Source organism: Neomonachus schauinslandi, chromosome 4 (genome assembly GCF_002201575.2).
Source record: "Neomonachus schauinslandi chromosome 4, ASM220157v2, whole genome shotgun sequence".
Taxonomy (NCBI): domain Eukaryota; kingdom Metazoa; phylum Chordata; class Mammalia; order Carnivora; family Phocidae; genus Neomonachus; species Neomonachus schauinslandi.
The window spans coordinates 56,797,538-56,823,855 of NC_058406.1; the positions used below are offsets into that span (position 1 = coordinate 56,797,538).

The 26,318-nt window shown below is 38.4% G+C and overlaps 1 protein-coding gene across 1 annotated transcript; it reads left to right on the forward strand.

Annotated features, from left to right (window-relative positions):
* Positions 1 to 699: 699 nt before the first annotated feature.
* On the forward strand, positions 700 to 24,838 carry CTH (cystathionine gamma-lyase). The gene is made up of 13 exons (XM_021678112.2): positions 700 to 755; positions 1,116 to 1,289; positions 4,436 to 4,517; positions 6,262 to 6,357; positions 8,109 to 8,218; positions 10,259 to 10,390; positions 14,128 to 14,185; positions 14,651 to 14,728; positions 16,077 to 16,229; positions 17,979 to 18,100; positions 19,499 to 19,551; positions 23,430 to 23,568; positions 24,241 to 24,838. The coding sequence occupies exons 2-13, from the start codon at positions 1,122 to 1,124 to the stop codon at positions 24,265 to 24,267; spliced, it is 1,218 nt and encodes a 405-aa protein (XP_021533787.1). The 5' UTR covers positions 700 to 755; positions 1,116 to 1,121; the 3' UTR covers positions 24,268 to 24,838.
* The last annotated feature ends 1,480 nt before the right edge of the window (positions 24,839 to 26,318 follow it).

Genomic DNA, 26,318 nt, shown 5'->3' on the forward strand with positions numbered 1-26,318 from the left:
TGTTGTTTGTTTAAAAGAAGTAATCCTTCAAAGTAGGGCTCTGGGTGCAGGTGAGTGGTAAATCGTCACACCGACTGCTTCCTTTTTCCTACAAAAATGTTGCTGTCAATTGTGCAACAACGAAGGCATTTTGTGTAAGGATTTGAGACTCCAATAAGGTGTTGTTGTTGTTGTTGTTGTTGTTGTTGTTTTCTGGGGGGGGGGGGCTAAGCCATACAATCTTTTTCATCAGGGAGAGCTTCTCCGGGTACTTCAAAAAGAAGATAATGATGCTCGAAAGCTCGAATTTGAATGGCTCTTAAGCTGCCAGAATTCTGATTAGAGATCTTCACTACAGTTGCTTCGCCATTACTTAAGAAAAATATGACCCTCACTCAGGTTTCAATTATCGCAAGTACTGGGTCATTACAGAGTTCAGTGTACCTTAAAGGGCAGGCCGCCGCAGTTAATGAGAATCCAAGCTGCAAATTTGGCAGGTTGTGCCTCGGTTTTCGTACGAATCTCCACTTCGTTGCTTGCGTCGGTCAGCACCGCCCTCAGGACAAAAGGGGTCGGGGGTAGGGGTCAGGGACACTGGGGACAGTAAGAGGAGGCTATCTGTGTGGCCTGTTTACAAGGTTACTCGGTTTCAACACCAAGCCCGCCTTTCTCCATGTCTCGGGCGAACCTCCGGCCTGAGGTCACACAGACGCCCGGGTGGCTCACTGGAGCCAGCATGGCAGCCTCCCCCAGGCCCCGACTCAGGAATTTCGCCGGTAGGGAACAACACCAGGTGGACACACAGACTCCCGCTCCGCTCCACTTTCGGCTCCGGGAAGGGCGGTCCCAGCGACGCTCCAGGCAACGCCTCCGCTTCCGGCCAATGAGGAACGGGGGTCGCGTCGGGGCCTTCGCTCATTGGGTCTCGCTGGTTCCGCCTGCGGTGAACGCACACCACACCGCCGGCTACTAAAGTCTGAGCCACTGAGTCCCGGAGTCAGGCTTTTGTCCTCTCCCCGTCATCAGCCCGCCTTGTCTTTAGCTCCGGTTCTCCTGTTTCTTGTGTCTCAAGCCCTGTCGCACCAGTTTTCTGGTTTTATCTTCCTTGCTCTTGTTGCTCTTTCCCTCCTTCGCAGCTCAGCATGCAGGAAAAAGACGCCTCCCCGTATGGTTTCCAGCCTCGCTTCCAGCATTTCGCCACGCAGGCCATCCATGTGGGCCAGGAACCGGAGCAATGGACCTCCCAGGCTGTAGTGCCCCCCATCTCACTGTCCACCACGTTCAAGCAAGAGGCTCCCGGCCAGCACTCGGTGAGCTGGGGCTGGCTGGGTAGGTGGGGGGTGGGGCTGGGTTGGGCGGGTAAGAGATGTCTTATATATAAAAAGCCATGCAGGTAATTTATAAAATGCTTTATACATCAGGAAGGCACCCGAATGGATGTTTACTATACCCGTAATCTTCCTTGTACTAAATCTTTGTATTCGCTGGTCCAGTGATCACATTTCTTTTGATAAGCAGGACTGGAAGGAACAGTTTGTCCAACTTGCCATATAGATTTGAACTGAAATTCATGTAATTTTGGCAAATTTGCAGTTCAAAACTGAGGGTCATAACTGTTGAATTACCTTTAGCAGCAAAAATTATAAAGACATGTAGAGAGTCACCTGAAAAAAAACCCACAAACCCTCAGGGTCTGATAACTCACCTAGAATCAAGATCATGCCCAGTGGCTGTATTGTTACTAAAAGTAATTTACTTGCTATGGGCTAGATACAGACTTACAGGTAGTATGTCAGATGTATTACAAGTATGGTCTGGGATCCTCACAACAACCCTAGTCTGGACTAGGTTCTCATTTTTCTTACGAAAAAAAAAAAAAACAGATTAGGAATATTAAGTAACTAGCCTAAGGCCACATGGCTAGTAAATAGTGTAGCTGGGATTCTAACCCTGCTCTAGAACCCTACTCTTAGGCATTAGGCTACACTCTGCTATATTCCAGTAATACTAGTAATAATCTAACCCATTGCATCATTTAAGCAGTGTGGCTTAGTGATTAAGAGCACAAATCACCTAGTCAGAGGGGCTAGGTTTGAATTCTGACACCACCTCCTCTGATCTGGGTGACCTTGTGCAAGTTGCTTAACCTATCCCAGCCTCGGGTTAATCCTGAGTAAATGGGGTTCACCAGTACCTACCACATAAATTGTTGATATATATATTAAGCTTTATGGTACATTATAATTGCTTAGTAGTTTGGTATTTCACAGTGTTCACATTTACACTTTTTCCATTTGATCCTCACAACAACCAGGTCAGAGGGCAGGACAGGTATTACATACTTTTTATACAAAAGGAACTGACCTAGAGTTAGATAATTGCAAGTTTTTGATAGAGCAGTCTTTGTTAATCCCTTTTGGTAACACACTGATGGGATCTTGGAGTATTTCAAAGTTGCTGAGCTTTTAAGGAAATCAGTTCAATAAACTTTGTAGGTCCGAAGCTTTGATTAGACTTCAAAAACCTCTTTAGTGTGTTGTTATATAAGTCTAGGAAAATTCTTTTAAACATAGCCCTTTGTTTTGTGAGGTACAGTTTTTTTTTTTAATTAAAAAAAATTTTTTTTAATTAAAAAAAAATTTATTTTATTATGTTATGTTAGTCACCATACCTTACATCATTAGTTTTTGATGTAGTGTTCCATGATTCATTGTTTGCATATAACACCCAGTGCTCCATCACCGGGCTAACCCATCCCCCCACCCCCCAAAAAAACCTGTGAGGTACAGTTCTAAAGGGCATTTTTACAACTGGTTTAGGATGCTTCTAGCTACTGTATTTTGGAATCAAAACGTGTACACAATCTGTTTTCCAAGCTTGCAGTCTGTTGCTGGTGTAGGGTTTTGTGAACATGTGACTGTCCAAGCTTTAGCTCTTGGTATAAAAGTTAACCATTTAACCAGATAATAGTAATTAAATATTTTCAGAGAGCCAACCGGGGTGGTAAAATCTACAAATACCAGACACCTCTTAGTACCTTTAAGAACTCAGTGAAGACCACTAAAGAAAATCTGAGGAGCTGAAGAGAAGCATCTATTTCTCCTATTCCATTTGGGAAGCTATTGAATGGGCGAGAGGGTGGGAGTTTGCCACTGAAATATGCCTGCAGTGAATAATTATGGAGACATGGGTACGTCTCTGTGGCAGTAGCCACATGAATCCAAACAGATTTTTTTCTGTCTGGGGAATACAGGTCACATCAAGGAGGTGATGGTGAGGGAGGGATGAGGATATCCTGGAACCCTATAAAATATGTCTACTCAGTTTGTCAAAAACAAGGAAACAAAGCAACCAAACTTAAAATATACATATTTTGGTAATATATATATTACTAATACTAGGAGCTCCTAAATCAGAAACAATGTAAAAAGTGGTTGTTGTGTTTTGTTATGTGCTATATGAGGCATGGAGAGAAAATTATAGCATTTTCAGTCAATGAATACTGGTTCTGACGTTCCCTATAATCTTTGGCTTCACTTTCCTAAAAGCTGCCCATAAGTATTAAATAAAATGAATGAATACTCCTAGTATGGTAAAGGTAAAAAGAGCAAATTTCAAGAAATTGTGCATAGCCACTTTGCCAAGAATTACTGTGTGCTTTTTGTTACTTATGTAGAGCCAAGATCTGAACTTTGAGCATTTGTAGGATCTGTTCATAGTTTCCTATAGGATGCTAAACAGGACTTGTATCACTTATTTCTTAGGAAATGAAATATAGGTTAGAAGTAAGTTTACTCTGTAGCTCTGGTGATTCCCTTTTCCTGATGTCCCCAGATGAATGGGTAAAGATGAGTTGAACATAATAATAATGCTAATAATAAAAACAACTGTTTCTGTAGTAGTTAGCATGTACCAGGCACCATGTAGAGAATTTATATACATTGTATAATATTAGCACCACAACAATTTTGCAAATTAGTTTTTTGTATTTTATTCCCATTTTATAGTTACTGAGATGGACTTTAGGAAAGGTTAAGTAACTTACCTATTTGGCATACAGCTCATAAGGGACAGCTATAGAATTCTAATCCAGTTTGGTGGACTTCAGAACCTTTCACACCACTGCAGCCACAATATTGTTAAGCTCCTATTTAGTTATTTATTTTAAAGATGTTATTTATTTGAGAGAGAGCAGGTGCAAAGAGAGAGCACGAGCAGGGGCAAGGGGCAGAGGGAGAGGGAGAAGCAGGCTCCCCGCTGAACAAGGAGCCTGGGACTCTTATCCCAGGATCCTGGGAAGGCAGACATGTTAAGCTTCTATTTAATGGCAAGACATGTCTTAACTGAATAATAGAAAATCATCATCGTAGGATGAACCCCTAATTGTGGAGGTGTCTCTGTTAGGACTCTGATAAATAAACTTAAATCGCTTAGGATAAACTCTTCTATTCTTCAGGGTTTTGAATATAGCCGTTCCGGAAACCCCACCAGGAATTGCTTGGAAAAAGCAGTGGCAGCACTGGATGGGGCCAAGTACAGTAAGTGATTTCCATTTCAAAGTTTGTGAAGTGTAGAACCCATTCTTACATGTATAGACAAAATCATAGAGGCACAGAATTTAGAATTGGAAAGGAGTAAGGATTAGATCGTTCAAAACTTTACTAAGACATTGAGTTTTTTGTCCAAGGTCCGATAGATGGCATAATATGCATATGTGTAATTATTAGGTAAAAATAGAAGCAAAATGGCAGAATTTGCCAGTTAGTATTCATGTGAATGCACTTTTCATCTGAAGGTGTCAGTATAAATAGATAAATATTAACTGAGTTTTATAACACTACCTCTGAGAATACAAGCTTTCTGATATTCTGGTTCATTCGCCTGATAATGCTTAAAAACAACACCAGCAAACATTTGCCTGGTGCCCTTGATAATATGCTCTCAGAGATTAGGGATTAACTCCTTGAATCTTTTTTCATGAAGGGAGTGGATTACTATTAAATCATCTTTGTATTTTTTATATGAATGATACTGAATGAGGACAGAATAGTGAAGAGAAAATGAGTCTTACGAGTTTTCTCATAGCAATAGTGCCGGGGTTAGAAATGTTAATGTGGGTTTTTGGGGGTTTGGGGAGTTTTATCTTTTGTTTTGGATGAGGGGAGTTCTTTCTGAACACTAAACTTCTGTAATTCAGTACTGTACAGGGAACATTATTTCCTGCAGGAGGGTAAAGACTGAGTATTCATATGGCAGAATGGGCTCCAGAAAACACAGTTGTTTTTAACTGGGTTTAAATTTTAGCCTTCTCGGGGCACCTGGGTGGCTCAGTCATTAAGCGTCTGCCTTCACTCAGGTCATGATCCCAGGGTCCTGGGATAGAGTCCCGCATGAGGCTCCTTGCTCAGTGGGGGAATCTGCTTTTCCTTCTGACCCTCCCCCTTCTCATGCTCTCTCTCTCTAAAGTAAATTGATACAATCTTTAAAAATGAAGTTTATCCTTCTATATGAATTCACCATTGGACTACAGATGTGCTGAGTAGAGAACTGTAATTCTAACCTAAACTTCTCTGAAAAGATTTTATAAGAATTACATTTTTCAAGTTAATTGAATTATCCCTTCTACCAGTCACAGGTGATTTTTATCATTAAGGTGATGCATTGATATTTTGTCAGGATATTTTCTTTTATAGTGTTTAATGTACACAATGTCAGGTTGTTTTTTTTTTTTTAATTGTTTTCATTATTTTTGTCCTACGTGAGATTTTGGGATCATATTTATTTAAAGGACATTCCACACTTAAAATTTTTTAAAAACAAAATTTTTCAAATTTGCCAGACACATCTCAGGTCTGATTTTGAGTTTTGTTAAAATATTTGCTCAATTGGATATCCTTATAGTTAATGAGTGAATCATACCTTAGCTCTGTTCCTCGGGTTTGAAACTTTTTTTAGAGCTTGTCGTTTTTAAACTGTAATTTAATTGGCAATTGGCCTTTAATCTCAGAACTTTGTAAAGAATTATTTCTTTGAAGTGTTTCAGAGAAATGTTACCACCAAAGCAGAATTGTATATTTTTTCTCTTAAAGATATTTTAATTTTGAAACAGAAAGGGGGAATTGGCAATTGTAATTTCATCAGGGGACTTCTTGTGACTGTAGTGACGGCTGTCCTTATATGAGCAGAGAGAAGAACATAAAGTAATGCAAGGAAATATTGTAGGTGTTTTTCAACCCAGAGGTTTGACTTTTTCGGCTTACCCTAACTTGGCTTTTATTTTAGGTTTGGCCTTTGCTTCAGGTTTAGCTGCCACTGTGACTATTGCCCATCTCTTAAAAGCAGGAGACCAAATTATTTGTATGGATGATGTGTATGGAGGTAGGTGGCCTCTCTCATGCATGTTGTGTCAGCTGATATTTTAAAGACAGTAAAGTGGGTCCTGAATTATATTAACAATGTTACCAGGATTATTGATCATTTATTATCCTTTAAAGGTATGATGGACACCTCCGTGTTGACCCAGACTTGGTAAAGGAAGAGTATAAACATTTAGGGTCTATGCTCTGGAACTGCTTGTAAGAGAGATTGTTTAATAATAATTTTACTTAAACTGCTGGAATGAGGATGTTGGACCTGATCAACTTTCAGATCTATTCTACTCAGAGAAGATAGTGTTTAAAGAGAGAGTGTTCTAGTGTTACTTAAAATTTTTGCCTGCAGTGAAGATGAACTATAACCCAGTTCACGCTCAAAGAGCTTGCCTCTACCCACCCCTCTATCTCCCCCACATATTTATACACTTGGGGTTTTAGGGAACCTTTGGAAAATCTGTTGAAAATATGGACCCCTTCCCCGCAAAAGTGGAAAAGTGTGCTTAAGACTACACCCAATGTTTATCATTTTAATTTTAAGGTAAAGGGGTTTCACTCCTTGAAGTCCATCATGGATCCAAATTTAAGAACTTCCATTCTAAACAGTTTAAATGCAAGTTATTTAAAGTGGTGAGTAGGAAGGTAAAGAAGACAGGTTGCCCTTACCTTTAAACAAGACTGATTTTTGTGATCAAAACAATAGCAAAAAGTTTTGTAAATATATATGTATATATATATATATATATTCCAAATGCTTCCAAATAATTAAAATGTGATTTCTAGAATATTATCATTTTATCTATCTCCTATTAACAAAAAGTTAAATGTATGTAAGAGACTTTCAGTAATCATATTAACCCTCTTAGAAATTTGCAGAGTGCTTTGTATTTATCATTGTTTCCTATGATAGTTTGTTGAATAGCAATAACACACCTTTAGTTACTTTTATAGTGCATTATAAAAGCCTCATGGCACACATAGATACAAAATCTTGAAAATTGCTATTGATTTTTACAATTCTTTACATTCTTTTTCAATCTTCTATTATCTAGGGTCAGTCTATACAGCATCAAAAGTTCAGTATACCTTTGATCATAAGTATTTTTCCTTTTTCTTTTCTGGGTTTTTTTTTTTTTTGGTGGGCTATCAATAAGAGCAATTTTTCCTTGAAATTTGCCTATGTAAAAATCAAATCCAGAACAGTGTTTATAAGAGAAATTATTCTAAGTTGAATGATTTATCTTTTTCACCATAAAACTGTAGTTGTTTAATTTGTATTGCTTCATTTATCTATTAAAGCTTTAGAACCACATAACAAAAAGATTGAGAGAGTACAAAGAATAATAACCAGGTTTTTTCTATTGCGAAAGTATAATCAGACTAAAAATTTATTTTGAACATTGGTTCATTTATTTTAAATTTGAGTACTAGGAAGAAATTGTTAAAAAATATATTGATGTTTCAGGGAGCATGCCACTTACTGTTTAAAGAGTAGAAATTATATGTTTTCAGAAACATTTCTGCTTCATGTCATTTAGTGTGGATATCAAGTGTGTTTTATTTGACTCTTTAACTTTCAGTTTAAAATCCAAGCCTTATATTCTTTATTATACAAGATATCCAAAGTACATTTGCTGTTAGTTGTTCTTTTATTGGTGATTGACACTTCCTTATATTTTTAAAGTATTTAAACCAATGAGGAGTGAACATTTCTCAGTACAGTGTCCTCTCCATTTTGCTGATTCTTTTCTGCCTCAGGTACAAACAGGTACTTCAGGCAGGTGGCAACTGAATTTGGATTAAAGATTTCTTTTGTTGATTGTTCCAAAACCAAATTGCTAGAGGCAGCCATTACACCAGAAACCAAGGTAACTCAGTTTTCAGTTTTGTCTGTTTTCTGTGTGCTGTTTTGTTTTTATCATTTTGTTTACTAGAAGACATAATTTAAATTTGAATAACAAATTTTATTAGAAGCCATTGGAAACCATCAACAAGTTTAATATAGGTCTGGCTTCTCCAGAATATTCTCGCATAATGGTTAGGTACGTGAATTCCACGGCAGGATCCAAGTTCTAATTCTGTGTCATAGTTGGTGTATTATCATGGGCAAATTATTTAACCAAAGTCTCAATTTCTTCATCTGCAAGATGGGGATAATTGCATCTGCTTTATAGAAAGGTGGTTGTGTAAATTAGATGAGATAAGGCATATGAAATGCTCAGTGCAGTACCCAACACATAATAACTGAAAAAAATTTGTTAGCAAAAGCATACAATTATGTACTGCATTACCAAACTGGTATTGCTAACAGAGGTTATCACAGAAATTGGGTTGCAGGAAAGGAAGCTTGCCAAGACCCCAGACCCTAAGCATACTGGCTTTTTAAGAATTTTAAGCGATACTTCAACAAAATAATAGTTACAAGTAGAGAATGGGCCACAAGCAATCTTTAGCCTCCATCCTGGGAAGCTTGCATGCCACCGGAAGGTGTTTTGTGCCTGAGTGAATGGCATATGTGATACTCTTTCTTGGGCCTCATTTAAATTCTGCATGGGTAAAAGAAGGACCAATGTCTTTTATAAGTCAGCCTTTTCCAACTTTTTGCTAATGATTAAAAGGTTTGAATTGTACTCAAGATTATGTTGCAGGGAATGCTAAAAAATGAAAACCTTTTCTCACACAAATGATTACTTTGAAGATTAACACAGGGGTGAGCTTTGAGTGATTAAGGTTTGTTTTCAAAGGAACTTGTTTTTTATCTTGCTTAGGAGAAAAGATACTTATTAAAATAGCTGGTCTGAGTCTTTCTAAGGGAGGAAAGCAAATTGTGAGTATGTTAATTCTTGTCAACAGAACTTTATGTAGTGGCTCTTTACTGACTTGAATTAATACATTTTTTTCCCCCTGAAATATCTGCCTCATCATATGAAGTAGATTTTTTAAGTCCCTGCAAAATCAACTTTGTATTTATTATTTTTATTTTAATTACTTTTTATTATGAATATGAATAATAGATTCTTACCAGAAATGATTTTTTACAGATTTTTAAAATAATCATTTCTTGTAGAATTTGCATTATTTTAATTACCTTATCTTTTCTACTGTAAGAGTCTAGAGTAGGAAGAATATTAAACTAGATATCTTGCTCATTTATATATTAATAAAGAATCATTAACCCTTTTAAAAAGAAAACTATAGGTAATGTCATTCAGTACAGTGGCATCTTGTTTAACAAACAGAAATTTCTTCTTTTCTTTGGTCTTCTCAGTCACTGTCAAGCATCTACTTTGTGCCTGATTTGTGCTAGGTTTTGGGATATGATACTGTCTCCTTAAATGAGCTGTGACCAGGTTTTCTGTTGTGTGTAACTTCTCTCCTGCACTTTAAAACCCATGCTCTTCAAGTTCTGGGTACTTATTTTTATAGTTTCTCATGCATCTGGTGCTTTTAAAGTTAATATTTAGCATATGTTTGGCATTGTAGGGATAATTCTCTTTAATAAAAATTCTAGGCTATGATCTTAATGTTCTATATTATTTACCTTTGAGAACAAAATTCCTAGACACTGAATTATGTCTTTGAAATCCATCCTCTTTTTAATGGAATGTAATTACAATAATTAACTTGAGCACTTTTCTTCTTATACATAACATTATTTCATTTGATCTTTATAACAATTCTATGAAATATTATCAACCCTATTGTACAGATGTAAAATTTGAGGAATATGGAGGGTAAGTTACTTAACTATGACCTCTCAGAAATTAATGGGGGCTAGGATTCAGATTCAACCCTTGCAACTTCATCACCCACATTCTTCAGTGTAGTCTGCCAGATGGTTACAATATATGAAACATATTGGTGCAATGTATTTTTATAAACTATTATCATCTGTTGAAATGTTTTAGCTTGTTTGGATTGAAACCCCCACAAACCCTAGCTTGAAGATGATTGACATTGAAGCCTGTGCACATACTGTCCATAAACATGGTGACATCATTTTGGTCGTGGATAACACTTTTATGTCAGCCTATTTCCAGGTAAATGAAAATGATTTTTTGGGCATGATTAGTAGACTACAGATACCTGTAACTAGGAAAGGAAAGACTTGTTTGCATTAAAATCATTATCAAACTCATGGAATCTAATCATAGTTATTGATTAGACAAAGAATTAAAATTGGACCTTTTCTACCATTAGCTAATATCTTTTCAACCAACCCTAGGTTCATATCCATTATGGGACTTTGTGTGTTTTAAATGTTGTCTTAATTAAAGTTTTTAAGTTCTCTCAGGATGTGTAAACTCTCTGAAGAGCTGGCCTTATTATGTGATTTTATCTGTCAGTGCTTTATAAATAGTAGGGACTTTAATGTTTATGTGCTGGTTATAAATCAGTTGTGTTTTTTTTATATATATGGTGTGACTGAAAAACATATGTTATATATTTAATGCATATATGTTATATATTTAATACATATATATTTATTTTAAAATATATTAATATATGCTATTAAATTATTAAAATATATAATTAAACCTGGCTAACCTTCCAAATAAAAGGAAAACAAAAGCTATACTGCATGACATCTCAGTGTATGTCATACTTATTATTTCTCCACTTTCCTCCTTTCTGGTTTCTCGTCCCTCAGTGCCCCATGGACTACGCCCAGCTCTCTATAGCTTTACCTTGTTTGTATTTCTACTCCCTGTTTCACACTGTAGCTATAAGTACCAAGTCCTTTATAGTGCTCCTTTTAAACTATCTCTTTTCCTACCTACTCCTCTACATACATCTCTTCCCACCTCAAAACCTCCCATTCATCCTCCATTCCTTTTCTTCTTTCTCTTACTTTTTTCCAGATGCTTCTTTCTATTTTGTTCCTTTTGGTAGATCATCTAAGGATTGCTCTATAATTGATTAGCGGTCTGCCCTTTCCCCACATGTTCTCTCTCTCTTCCCTCCGAGTAGCCCAATCTGTTTCCTTTCCTTGTTAGGAGCTTACCTTCTCCTCGCTGTTTCCTTCCTGCTTGTACTTTATGATCCTTCTTATTACACTTCCTGTACTTTACCTTTATCCTGCAGAGTTCCTGAAAGCCCAGCTCATTTTTTGCTACTCTTGCATTAGGCAGATGTTGATAGCTCAGTTGTTTATATTTCCCCCCCCTTTTGTTTTGGGTCCCTGCAATTGGCACAGGCTGCTGCCTTAGTTTGTATAAATCTGTTCTTCACCTTCTTCCATTTTATTGAGAAGACGCTACCAGGTTTTATTTCGTTTTCCTCAAACACATTTCCTCGCTACGTTGCATTTGGACAGCTTCATGGGCCACCTACCTTTGGCTCATGATATATCTTTGGCTGCTTCTTACATCCACTAAAGCAGTCTATTTCCAAGTGAAAATCTCCTGGCATCATCTGTTTGTCCCAGGTGATTTTCACTCTTGGGTTCATTATCCCAACTCCTTATCCCATATACCACTTGCACTAAAGGCCAGTTAACACAGCATAGGGTTGCTCTAGCTGAGTCACAGTGAGTCCTGTATATTCCCAAAGAGATTGCATGCATTGTTTTAGCTTGGGCCTGCCCAGATTACTCATCAGGCCTGGCCCTTTTTTTTCCCCCTGTTACTGTCACTAAAATAGGTCCAGTTTTTCTACCTTTCTGAAGCCCACATCACATTTCCGCATACCAGGGACTGCAGTTTGCTTCCTTTCAATCTGCATTCATTCCAGTTGAGTTAATCAGAACCATGTTGTCCCTAAGTGGCCACATGTATTAGTTCTATACAGTAGATCTTCTGAAAAGGTCCTCTCATTATTTTACCCTCAGGAAAACTGGATACATTCTCTTTCTTCCCTGCCTTTTGTCTTCTGGATCTTCTATAAAATATGTCACAAAAGGCAAAATGGACATACCATCGTAAAGTTTCAGAGTTTGAGAGTAGAACCTCTCGATTTACATAATTTAGATGTGAGTGCTACTTCTACCAGCTTTTTAATCTGAATGATGTTTCGATTTTCTTTTCTTTCTCTTTCTTTCTTTCTTTCTTTCTTTCTTTCTTTCTTTCTTTCTTTCTTTCTTTCTTCCTTCCTTCCTTCCTTCCTTCCTTCCTTCCTTCTTTTCTTTCTTTCTTTCCTTCCTTTCTTCCTTCCTTCTTTTCTTTCTTTCTTTCCTTCCTTCCTTCCTTTTCTCTTTCTTTCTTTCTTCTTTCTTCTTTCTTTCTTTCTTTCCTTCCTTCCTTCCTTTCTTTCTTTCTTTCTTCCTTCCTTCCTTTCTTCTTTCTTTCTTTCCTTCCTTCCTTCCTTCCTTCTTTCCTTCCTTCCTTCCTTCTTTTCTTTCTTTCTTTTCTTTCTTTCTTGCAAGATGGGGGAGGGGGGACAGAGGGAGAGGGAGAGAATCTTAAGCAGGCTCCATGCCCAGTGCAGAGCCTGACATGGAGCTCGATCTCACCACCCTGCGATCATGACCTGAGCCGAAATCAAGAGTCAGATGCTTAACCGACTGAGCCACTCAGGCACCACTGTTTTGTTTTTCCTCGTCCCTCTTCTTCATCTGTACAATGAGAATCTTAAAAGTACTGATTTTATTGAGTTAGGTAAAATATTTTGTATAGCGCTTCCCTGGGATATGTAAAGAATTTAACATGGTTCTCAGCACATAATGATATCAACAGATGTTAGTTATTTGTTTTCATTTTTCCTTTTCTTTTGACCACAGAGTTTACAGAATGTTAGCATTGGAAGAGACATCATCTAGTTTGACTCCATCACTTTGGAGATGCGCAGACACCTATGTAGAGAGTCCTTTGAGTAATACCTGACTTAAAACATCCTATTTTTGAAACACCCCAAATGAAAAGTCCTATAGCCCCTTATACTAACCCCTTCCAAAGACGAAACAACTGGTGAGGTTAAAAGACACACACACACACACACACACACATACTTTCTTTTAAAGAAAATGTAAATAGGCTTCTGGCTGGGGGGGGGTCAGTAGAGCATGTGACTCTTGATCTCAGGACTGTGATTTCAAGCCCTGTGGTGGGTACAGAGCTTACTTTAAAAAAAAAAGAAAATGTAAATAGAAAGATGTTGGTAATATATTTTTTAGTGAATAGTTGATTATAACTTTAATTCTCACTATAAACAAAGACGTTTTAAGACTAAAGGATTGATTTGCAGGAAAATTGGGTGAGGGAAAACAATCCAAAGAAATTTCTTTCTAAGTGACTTTACACTTGGCAAAACTAGTATAATAAAAGAGTAATTATGAAAAAAAAAAGAGTAATTAAGAGTCAAGATGATGGCACATCAAGCGAATAATCACAGCATACATTATCAGGTTTTAATGATCAAAAATCTAAGCATGTTATATACTCACTTGACATAATAATTGCTAAATATTTATGTCTACTACTTTATGTGTTTACTGAGTCATAAAATGCCAGCATCTCTGCATTGTAAAATTTAGTAAGTACACTTAGGACCAGCCAGCAAATCCTCTAAAGAAACAAGTTCAGGAGACCTGTTGACCAGATTTTACCTGCTATTTCCAGAAAATTTGTGCTTTTGGACTGAATACTGGGTCCAGTGCTTTGCATTTTTATTTGGGCGGGGGGAGGGGAAAGATACCATGAGAAATCCTGGAAAATTTTAAGATGCGTGTATTTTTGAAAAGTTAGAAAAGGAATGAAATTTATAATAGCAAATAGGCATGTAATGAAGCATATTTTCAAGTGAATTACCATTTAAAATGAAAATCTTTTGTTCCTTACAGCGGCCTTTGGCTCTGGGAGCTGATATTTGTATGTATTCAGCAACGAAATATATGAATGGTAAGACATACATAGTCTACACTTTGAGTGTTCCTTTCCATGGATAGATGAAAATACCACAGGGTTTGATATTTTGATCCTTTTTCTTCTATTATTCAGGTTTTCTCTGTGACTCATGTAGAAAGTAAAAAATTTATACTTTGGTTAAATATGGGATTTCATTTATAGCAGACAAAACTATGCTCATGACTTATGAACAGGATTAAAATTTACCAAAAAAGGTTATAGTTTTATTCTACTGACAGCTTAAAAAGAAACATTTGATTTTTATATGATTTTTATTTCATTGTTATAGGTATAGGTGTATATATTTGGTACTATCAAATTGAATACAGTTTATTTAAACTTATTTTATAGGGCTTTTTCCCAGAGAGTTTTTTTCAAGTGAAAGTTACATTGTAGAAATTTTAGAATGAAGAATAAACATACATTGTTTTTAACCTAAAAGTTTTTATTTTGTTTTAGGCCACAGTGATGTCGTAATGGGCTTAGTGTCTCTTAATTCTGAGAGCCTCCATAATAGGCTCCGTTTCTTACAAAACTGTAAGTATTAAAAAGTCCAAGAATTCCCCTTATTCTCTCAGAGGGACTACATTTGATATTTGTAGTTCCACTAAATGCTGTGAAGTAATAGCATTCTACTAAATTAGGAAGAAATGAGGAATGGAGGAGAAAGATTCTGGTTTTTAAAGGAAGTAGAAATATTAGGGTATAAAAATATAGTTGGGACATAACAGGGCTTTACAACATGACTCAAGGGATGAATTTTGTTATTTTTCAAATCCATGTTGATTTTGACCATAATTGGGTAAAGCCCAAGTGAATTTTTAGTTTTCAGACTGACTAGATTTTTTTTCTTTAAATAAAACATTTGGAATGATGGCTTTCTTATACTCCACCTTTTATGTCTGGAATGGTGGTTAACTTTAACTAGCACTTAATATATAAACTTATATTTTTCAACAGATGTCTAAACACCATTTCCTGTTTAGATAGTTTAGTTATCTCAAGTATGGGTAAGGATTTATTTGAAGGTGCTTAGTTTAACCATTGTGATTTGACAGATAAGATACAAACATAATTAGGAATAAAATAAATAAGTATTAAATAAATAAAGGAAGGGACGCCTGGGTGGCTCAGTCAGTTAAGGGACTGTCTTCGGGTCATGATCTCAGGGTCCTGGGATTGAGCCCCTCATTGGGCTCCCTGCTCGGCAGGAGGCCTGCTTCTCCCTCTCCCACTCCCCTTGCTTGTGTTCCCTCTCTTGCTGTCTCTCTCTCTGTCAAATAAATAAATAAAATCTTTAAAAAAATAAAATAAAATAAGTAAAAAAATAAATAAAGGAAATAGCATTAAAGTAAAAAAAAAAAAAAAAAAGAGGCACCAAGGAGGAAAACCAAACCTTACTGCTTGAAAAATTCCTTTTATTTATAAAACGTTGAGGTGAGGTACACACCTTGGAGGCATAGTAACTCCTAGGCTGCTTTAGACAAAAGCTAAATAGAATGTTGGTAGAACTTTCAGTAACAATAGGAGCTGAATGCTGTTTTTTCTACATGTTCAAAGAAATACGAGGTTCAACTATGTGCAGTATGTCATTGAATGGAAATCATAGAAAGGACTATTTATGTTCATGTTTGAAATGTTCATATTGTGTTCATATTTAGTTTGCAGGATCTTCATTTCCCCTCTCATTTTAAAGCCCATTCTTTGAGCATACTTTAGCTTCATTCTTATGCTTCTGATTTGATATATTAATTTCTCCCCTAAAACTCAAACATTGGCCTCTGTAGCTCATTTCTCAGAGTCACTATAATGAAAAAGAGAGTGAGAGAATCTTCTGGGTCTCTCCCCCCCTTTCATACTAACCCAGCATATGTTCATTTTGCAGCTCTTGGAGCAGTTCCATCCCCTGTTGACTGTTACCTCTGCAATCGAGGTCTGAAGACTCTACAGGTCCGAATGGAGAAGCATTTCGAAAATGGAATGGCAGTTGCCCAGTTTCTGGAATCTAATCCTTGGGTAGAAAAGGTTATTTATCCTGGTATGTTGATATGATTTCTTTTCTTTTCTTTCTTTCTTTTTCTTTTTTAAAGATTTACTTCTTTATTTGAGAGACAGCGTGTGCAAGTTGGGGGGAGGGGCAAAGGGAGAGGGGAGAGAGAATATCCAGCAGACTCCTCGCCGAGCCCAGAGCCAATGCAGAGCTCTCTCTCACAACCCTGAGATCATGACCTGAGCCGAAATCAGGAGTCAGACGCTCAACCGACTGATGCACCCAGGTGCCCCAATGTTGATATGATTTCTAAGAACATATGCTTACACTAGGATTTTATGGGTTATCCTAAGTATCTGTGTATGACACCTGTTGTAAGGTAGCTGCTTTCATGTATTTTTACGTTGTTTATATATTATTGGACACTGCTGTATGTCAGGCTCTGTGGGGGGTTTGGTAGCGAAGATAGACAATGGTCTGTGTCCTTATGTTGCCTCTGATCTAGTGGTTGCTTTGATGTTAGGAAATTGATTTTACGCATTAGATGTTCCTGTCATGGTCTTTAGCTTGAGGGCTTGTATTTACCTGTTCCAGGAGTGCAACATTGTACTTTCCAGTTGATTTGCTTATAGTCTTTTCAGTCTGCCATTCTTCATTAGCTCTTTTATCTGCTTTAGGTTGGGCCTGGATACTCATCAAATTGAGACTTACTACTTACGCAGCAAAATTCCCCTGAAGCTGTCTTACTTCCTTTCCAAATTTTTTCACCTCTGCCAACTCATGTGGAGTTAGCAGACTTATATATTACTCTTTGAATTTATTTTGCCAGTCTTTTAAATTGTGGTGTGGTCTTAAGTAAATAGTTACTTTGAACCCTTTGAGGTTTTAGCCACATGGTCTTGGTGGACAGGAGAATTAAGCTTGATTCCTGTCCTCAGGGAATTTAGATAAGCCAAGACAGAACTACATATGAGATTAAATGCCCTATATGTCCCCTAGGTAAAGAGCTGTTGACTGGTATGTATTTTGAATGGAGGGAGGGAGAAGAGTTTCAGCCTGTGCCTTGAATGGGAAGCATTTGTTAGAAGGGCATGGACAGGCATTCCAATTCATTCAACAAATGTTTATTAATTGCTCACGATGGAGCAAGCTTTGAACTAGAACCTGGGATCCAATTATTAACAAAAGAAATGGAGGTGGCGCCTGGGTGGCTCAGTCGTTAAGCGTCTGCCTTCAGCTCAGGTCATGGTCCCAGGGTCCTGGGATCGAGCCCCGCATCGGGCTCCCTGCTCCGTGGGAGGCCTGCTTCTCCCTCTGCTGCTCCCCTTGCTTGTATTCCCTCTCTCCCTGCCTCTCTCTCTGTCAAATAAATAAATAAAATCTTTAAAAAAAAAACAAAAACAAAAGAAATGGATTTCTCCACATGGAGCAAGTCTGATGGATAAGACAGATGTTAAACAAGAAATTACAGAATGACCTAATTAATAGAGGGGCTGGGCAGTCAGCGGGGAGGATGTTCTGCGTTAAAGGGACAGCTTGTACACAGGTCCTGAGATGAAAAAAAGTACCGTACTGCTAGTGTAAGGAAAGTTGATGTAGCTCGAGCATGGAGAGGGTAGAAGAGATAGGTCAGAATGAAGCTAGAGGCCAGAACACATCGTCAGATGTGGACATGGTGTAAAGCTCATCATTATTAGGCTTATTTGCAGTTTGCTTTAGGCAAACAGTGAATTTTTTCATTCTGAAATTACATGTTTGACTCTAAAATAAGACTTTTATTGTGCCTCATGATCACAGGGCTGCCCTCTCATCCTCAGCATGAGCTGGCGAAGCGTCAATGCACAGGTTGCCCAGGGATGATCACCTTCTATATTAAGGGCACTCTTCAGCATGCTCAGACGTTTCTCAAGAACCTCAAGGTAAACTTTCAAACGAGGTGGTTTTTTTTTTAAAGATTTTTTATTTATTTATTTGAGAGAGAGAATGAGATAGAGAGAGCATGAGAGGGGGGGAGGGTCAGAGAGAGAAGCAGACTCCCCGCCGAGCAGGGAGCCCGATGCGGAACTCGATCCCGGGACTCCAGAATCATGACCTGAGCCGAAGGCAGTTGCTTAACCAACTGAGCCACCCAGGCGCCCTCAAACGAGGTTTTTTAAATCGTCAAGGCAGATTCCAGCAGTTCATGATCTCTCCTTTCCACCCAACTCAGATTCACGTCTTTGGACTGCAGGTCACACCCACAGACCTCTTTCTCATGAAATGCTTTGGGTTGGAAAACGACTTTGGTGCAGTAGCAGACATCTGAATATGTTTGTTTACTGAACTCTCCGGACACGGCCATCAGTTTGAGAGAGACGGAATGTCCCGATGCACTGGTTTTAGATTTACTGAAAATCGAACCCCTTTTCCAAATGAAATGTTATGTGAAACTTCCAAGTAATGTGTGGCTAGTGCACGGCACAAAGGCTTCCCTGAAATCCAGCCTAGGAGTGGCTTTCCAGACCTGTGCCTCCCAGGCTGCATCTGCCTGGGGTGAAGGAAGGGAGGCCTTTGTCTGATGTTTCACGCTGCCAGGAGGCTCTCAGGGCCCCTGGGAGAGAGGCCTCTGTAACTCCATACACTGGGCTTTCAGAGCTTATGCAACAGGCTGAGTTCTAAATACTGAGGTCTAATGCATAGGCTGCTGCCAAATTAGTCAGCGTCCACTGGCATCTAAAAGTTGTACTAAAAGCAGAAAGATAGTGTATGTTTAATTAAATACCGTTGTAAGAGTAATTTTAAAATATTTGTAAAATTATGACACTGTAACACTAAATAACAAAAACAGGTTTTTTTTTTCCTACTCCAGGAGGGAGTTAAATGGATGTATTAATTTAGTAAGTGATAGATTTTAACAAGTAAGTATGTATTAATTTAGTAAGTGATTAATTTTAACAAGTGTGTATAACTTGGTAGACTTTAGAGATTTTTATTTAAAGGGTAACCACAGAGCTAGGTCTCCAACGTAATAATGCTGGGGCTTTAGGGCTCGTGTTAGTGAAGTATCACTTAAGTAGAGGGCCAAATCAGGAAGGTAGGAGAGATTCACCTTCCTCAACTTGTAATGTTTTAAAAGTTGGCACCTCGTATGTCTAATCTGTGCCATCAGTGTTACGGATTTTATTTTCATTTTTCCTTGGGCTTCTTGCCCAAATTGTACTTTTTTTTCATAATCACCACCATTTCTCACCCTGTGTCCAGGGCCATTTTGTTAAAAACATTTAGTTTTGTATTTTTACGTTAGTGAAAGATCTAAATGAATGTTTTCTTTGCCGTAGTTATTTACTCTGGCTGAGAGCTTGGGAGGATACGAAAGTCTTGCTGAGCTTCCGTGAGTATATTTCCGTTTTTCTCAGTGTTTTAACTTTGGTAACATCAGGAGTAATTCAAGACATTTGACAATAAGAATAGCATCGAGCTATTTAATCAGAATGGACCCAGTAGAATGGGGACCCTGATAAAAATCTCAGCTGTATATGTCCTCCCCAATTTTGCTTCCTTCCGTTCTGCCTGAAGGCGATTCCAGCAGAGTTGTAGTTTAGGATTTCTGACCTTTGACGCGGGGCTAGTTGTTCTATCCCACTCTGCCCTGGAAGCGGGGGTTGGAGGCTTTTATGAGATGGGCTGATTTCAAGGCTTCTTAGAAATGGATGAAATACTTCCATGCCCTTGACAGTCAGAGATGCCACCGAATCCATTTATTTTCTGTTCTCTGGATAAACCTTGAATGGCTTCATGTTATCTGCAAGATAAACCCAAAATCTACCTTGGTATTCCTGATCCAATCAGTTCATCTAATTGTATCAAAGTACCAGAGGATGTTAGAACATGCAGCCTGAGATCAGGGATCCAATAGCTTATTTTATAGATAAGGAAATAAAGATTCAGAAAGTTTTGCTGATTACTCAGATGTCACATAGGAATCTGTTAGCAACTTCACTCTTGAGGCTTTGCATAGAAACAATGAGAGGAGGCAAAAGCAGCCCGGATCTGGATTTGAAACCTACTCCACCAGTTACTCGGCTCCGAGCTTCAGTTTTTTCATCCATAAAATGGGATTAGTAATTAAAATAACAATGATCATTTATTGATTACCTGTCCCACCAAGCATTCCAGAGCTGTAGCCTGATTTTATCGGATGTTACTCTGCTCATGTATTGTAAATATTGCACTGGTGATGAACATCATTACCTAATAACTTTCAAGAGTACTAAATGCACCCAGCATGTTGCTGTATTTTAATTTTCATACACATTTCTGGAATAACTGTTCTGGAGGCACTATGTTAAGGGGTGTCAGGGATTACCACAATTTAGACACATTTGCCGTCCTCTCCATGGTAATTTGCAGCTTCTTGGAAGAGTCAGGCAGTTTCACATAAAGTTAAAGAAAAAAAATGTATGATACCCAAAGAATACTCAAATAATTAAGATAACACAAATAGGTTTTTGTGTCTTTCAAGAAGATGCCTGCTACTAAGTCTGGATGCACAAGACGGCACACTCAGCATATGAAATTGGGTTATTTTTCATAGTCATAAAATGTGTATTACTTTAAGGCTCTCTTAAGAATCGACACCTCCTGATTTCTTCAGGGATTTGGTTTAAAGTTGCTTGGCCCTCAGATGTACCAGCCAGCTAGGCCATCATCCCAGTGCCTGCCAGTGGACGAGTGAATTTAGGTCAGGGCTTGTCTGTTCTTGCCTCATTCTGTGACTCCCAACCACTGCAACGAGTACAGAATTGCAATAGGGGAGGGAGGGAGCAGAGCCAATGTGCGCTGGATTGGTCTTCCACCCTGAGGACGCATATTAACTCCGCAACCTCAGAAAAGTTACTTATGTTCTCTCAGTCTGTTTCCTCAGTTGTAAAATGTGGATAACACTGTGCTTAGCTCTTAGGGTTGTTATGAGAACATGGGGGAAAAATATCCCTAAGCCAGTGCCTTGATTCATACTAAGGGCCCAATAAATGTTAATTATTATTAGGAATTATTATGTTTTATTAGGCATCCAATACACTCCAGGTACTTGCAAATGCTTTATATATGTTCCTTCCATTAATGACTGTGATAAACTTTTGGGATAGGACTTATATCCAACTTCTATTCATTTAAAAGAAAATGAATTAATGCACACAAATGACCTAGTAGAGTACCTGCCTCATGGTAGGCCTATAATAAGTGATAGCTATTGTTATGATTTTAGATAAAGAAATTGATTGTGAGGACAGGTAACTTCTACCAGCCCACACAGCAAGTGTGTGAAGGGGCTGATTCACATACAGGTCTATTGATCTCACAGGCCTAAATTCCTATTTTTATATGTATACTCTCTTTTGAGGAATTAAAAGCCTGAGAAGGCAGAACATTTTTTATTTTATTTTATATATTTTTAAAAGATTTTATTTATTTATTTGAGAGAGAGCACAGGTGGGGTAAGGAGCAGAGGAAGAAGCAGACTCGAGCAGGGTGAGGGTCAGAGAGGGAGGGAGAAGCAGGGAGCCCAATGTGGGGCTCCATCCCGGGACTCCAGAACCATGACCTGAGCTGAAGGCAGACACCCAACTGACTGAGCCACCCAGGCACCCAAGGCAGAACATTTTTTTTTTTTTAATTATGTTATGTTAGTCACCATACAATACATCATTAGTTTTTGATGTGGTGATCCACGATCCATTGTTTTTGAATAACACCCAGTGCTCCATGCAGTACGTGCCCGCCTTAATACCCATCACTGGGCTAACCCATCCCCCCTCCCCCCCTCCCCTCTAAAACCCTGTTTGTTTCTCAGAGTCCATAGTCTCTCATAGTTCTTCTCTCCCTTCAATTCCCCTCTTTCAGTTTTCCCTTCCTTCTCCTAATGTCCTCCATGCTATTCCTTATGTTCCACAAATAAGTGAAACCATATGATAATTGACTTTCTCTGCTTGACTTATTTCACTTAACATAATCTCCTCCAGTCCCATCCATGTTGATGTAAAAGTTGGGTATTCGTCTTTTCTGATGGCTGAGTAATATTCCATTGTATATATGGACCACATCTTCTTTATCCATTCATCTGTTGAAGGGCATCTCAGCTCTTTCCACAGTTTGGCTATTGTGGACATTGCTGCTATGAACATTGGGGTGCATATGGCCCTTCTTTTCACTACATCTGTGTCTTTGGGGTAAATACCCAGGAGTGCAGTTGCTGGGTCATAGGGTACCCAAGGCAGAACATTTTAAGGAGGATGTTGGCATATACCACTTCAGTAGCGTGATAAAAGAATGTTGACCACATCTGAGATTTTCTCTCCATGGATCTGAAGTGAGATAGGACAGAGCAACTTAGGCATTGATTTGAGGGTAGTGTGCCCAGAAAGGATGAGTGTTGGTAGCAGCGTATGTATGTAGGGCTCAGTGAGACTATAAGCCTCTCCTCCATGGTGCCTCAGCCTCAGCCCGCACAGTTTTCTGCCTCCTCTCAACTCTGGCAGTCCTTGCTGTCCATTCTTGTTTGGCATGTACTGTAGACTATTCTGTTCTGTGAATTGTCATAGACTTCGGCTTCTGCTTCATCATGTAGGGCCGAGACAAATACCTCGTTTTTCTTGGTTTCCCAGTTCTTACTGTAGTGCCTGACCCACAGTAGGTGCTTTACCTTTCTATCATGTTAATGATGATGAGTTGCTAGCTAATTTTGAAAATCCTTCCAGGCCTCTACATTCATGGGTTATGTGCTGGAATTCCTAATGCTCACTGGTTGCCCCTGGTGTTGTTCCTGGGTTGTCTTTCCCTGATCTGCCTCACAAGGTGCCATTCTGGATTAATCCATTGATTGGGAGGGAATTAATTCTGGCTGGCTCTTGGTCCAACGGGTCTTTTATAAGTCCAGCTGGTTGGTCATGGAGTATATGACTGTTGGCCAAAGCTTCCTTCAGGCAGATGTTAAAATCCACAGCTAGAGGCTATCTTTTTCCCTCCTGCCTGGGAGTGCTTGATTGGCACATTCAGTGTTTGGATTAAGTATATTGATGGTATAGAAAGGATAAAAGATCTTACAATAATAATCAGAAAAGGTAATTTTCTTAATTCCTTATTTTTTTTGCCTGTGAAAAATTATAGGCATATGAAGAATTTGATATTTAGAAAAGAAAAAAACTGAAAATAATTGCAATTTATGAGACAGATACAGTATAGTTATCAAAAATTGCTCATTCTTTCTTTTAGGGCAATCATGACCCATGCATCAGTACCTAAGAGTGACCGAGATGTCCTTGGAATAAGTGACACACTGATTCGACTCTCTGTGGGCTTAGAGGATAAAAAAGACCTACTCGAAGATCTAGGTCAAGCTTTGAAGGCAGCAGTAAGTTTAATTATTTTGGTGTGTTTGTGGGCTTAATCTTGGGGGTGGTGGTCATTCTTTCATTTTTTTAAAAGATTGATTTATTTATTAGAGAGAGAATGCAGAGGGAAGGGGCAGAGGGAGATGGAGAGAGAGAATCTCAAGCAGACTCCCTGCCGAGCGCAGAGCCTGACTTGGGGCTTAATCCTATGACCCTGAGATCATGACCTGAGCCGAAATCAAAAGTCAGACACTTGGGACGACTGGGTGGCTCAGTCGGTTAAGTAAGTGTCTGCCTTCGGCTCAGCTCATGGTCCCAGGGTCCTGGGATCGAGTCCCGCGTCGGACTCCCTGCTCGGTGAGGAGCCTGCTTCTCCCTCTCCCACTCCCCCTACTTGTGTTCCCTTTCTCTCTCTAACAAATAAATAAATAAAATCTTTAAAAAAAAAAAAGTTACTCAGCCAACTGAACCACCCAGGCGCCCTGGTGGTTACTTTTTTTAGAGTGGCCTCACTGTGAATTCTGAAGGTTTCCTCTTCTCTTCCTATGATAGACAGGCTGTATAAATGTGCAAGGAAGTCAGCTGAAGTGCAGATTTAAAAAATGGTTGTATTCAGAAAAGAGTCCTTGGAAGAAGTGAAGTTGTTGCCTGCAGTTTTAATAACATATTTTTCTTGTGCACCTTTAATACAGCACCCTCCAGACGCAGGTCGTAACTAGCATTCCAGAACTGCTAGTAGAAGTCGCTTCCTGAGAAGATCAACTCTTCATAATTGAATGGACCATTAATGAGCCTTTGCAGAATTTTCAAGTGAAAATTTTAAGGCACCTCATTACCTTTCAGAGCTGTAACCTTCCAGGGATCACCCTTATTAAAAACAGTTTCCTCTTTACCTTATTGTAATTGACAGGTCAATTCTGTTAATATCTTTTATTAATTTTGGTATCCATTTGCCTCTGAAGGAGGTGGGATTTGTGCTGCTTTTTGGGATTGTGATCTTTTTTTTGTAGCTTAAGATTTATATTGATCATGTTTACAATAGAATGATAATTCATTTTTTATGTTTTTCTGAAGAATTTAAATTATTAAATGAATGTTCTTAAATCAAGTGTGATTTTTGCATATTGTTGAAAACAGCACTCAAAGCAGTGGTTTACACATAATTATCATAAACCAAAAATCAAATACTTGAAAAGCCTACTGTGAAATTCTGCTGATATAAGGTTGTACTTACTATTTAAAAAAATAAATAAATAAATCTAATTACCAAATGTATCCCATTGTGATATTCCTGTATTATGTGGCATTAACTTCTATTCCTTTTAATCCTCAACTCTTAGAGGTCTCAGCCACTTGCAGTAATTTTTGTAAATTCGGTTGTATAACTATCATGTCCAAATCTTAGTGTTTGCAGATTATAGATTTTATCAGGGGAGTCAAAAGCCACTTTTATAGAGAGACATACTACTTTTTATATTTTTATCTGTAATAGTAAACTTAGTGACGCAAAGAGAGAAATGCTCGAAACAGAATCTTTTAGAGTTAAGTGCATAGTCAGCAAATTATTGTTAATAAGCTGTAAGTCAAATAGATTTTTTAAATTGTTTTTATGTTAAAGGCTTTCAGTCATTTGTTTGCTATTGCCATTTGTTTCACCTTAAAAAAGCTTATCCTTGAACTTGATTAGTAATGCAGGATAGGAGGCGAATACATAAGATTTCGTGTTATGTATTGTTCACATTTTGAATTACATGACAGAGTCTGGAAATTCTGGCTCTGGACAGCGTGTTTTGAGGCTATACCTTAGTGTCGGGGAAATAACAAAGACCAACCAAATCAGAAAAGCAAGGACTATTTGTTCTAAGCTTACAAGGGAGTCAGCTACTGTCACTTGTGTTTTGACAGAGATTCAAAGGGAAGCAGAGCTTGAAGAATTGTAGAAATTTTAATATCTGTTGATGTGGATGAGAAACTAAAATTTTGATATTTAAAACTGTCAGAGGACCTTTAAATGGATAACATTAAATCGCTGTCAGAAATGTTAAAAAAAAAACTGAAAAATTAAGGCTGACAGAGGAATGGGCAAGCTTTGTAGTGTAAAAAAGGGAAGGTTTGGGGCACCTGGGTGGCTCAAGTCGGTTAAGTGCCTGCCTTTGGCTCAGGTCATGATCCCAGCATCCTGGGATCGAGCCCCACATTGGGCTCCCTGCTCAGTTGGAGTCTGCTTCTCCCTCTGCCCCTTCCCTCTGCTCGTGCTCTCTCTCTCTCTCTCACAAAAATCAATGAATAACATGTTAAAAATAAATAAATAAAAAAGGGAAGGGTTCAGGTATGCCCTGGTTGGAGGGTGCTGGCATGGGGAAGCTGTAGGCAGCCTCATTTGAAGTAGGACATCCGAGGCAATTGGTTAGGAGTGCATATTTGGCATTGTAGGGTTGATCCTCAGTTGAAAACAGAGACAAAAATTAGGGAAACTGTCAGTTATTAATCAAGTGCTGGCCATTTGGGGCTGATTGTTCCAGAAGTTACTGTTTAGCTTCCTGAATTGTCACTAGAGATAGCAATCAGGTTTCCTGCGGGTCTGACTTAGAACAGGCAGGCTTCTTCCTTGTTTGTTTTTGGTAGATAAAGGGTTTGGTTTTCTGGAGAGGTTTGCTGCAGATTGTAGGTCAAAGTTCTATTTTTATATATGGTCTATCCACTGTCCATTTATCTATTCAGTCTCTCAGAGCTTCTAGTGAGCAGTGACTATCCTTGTATTAGTAAGGGT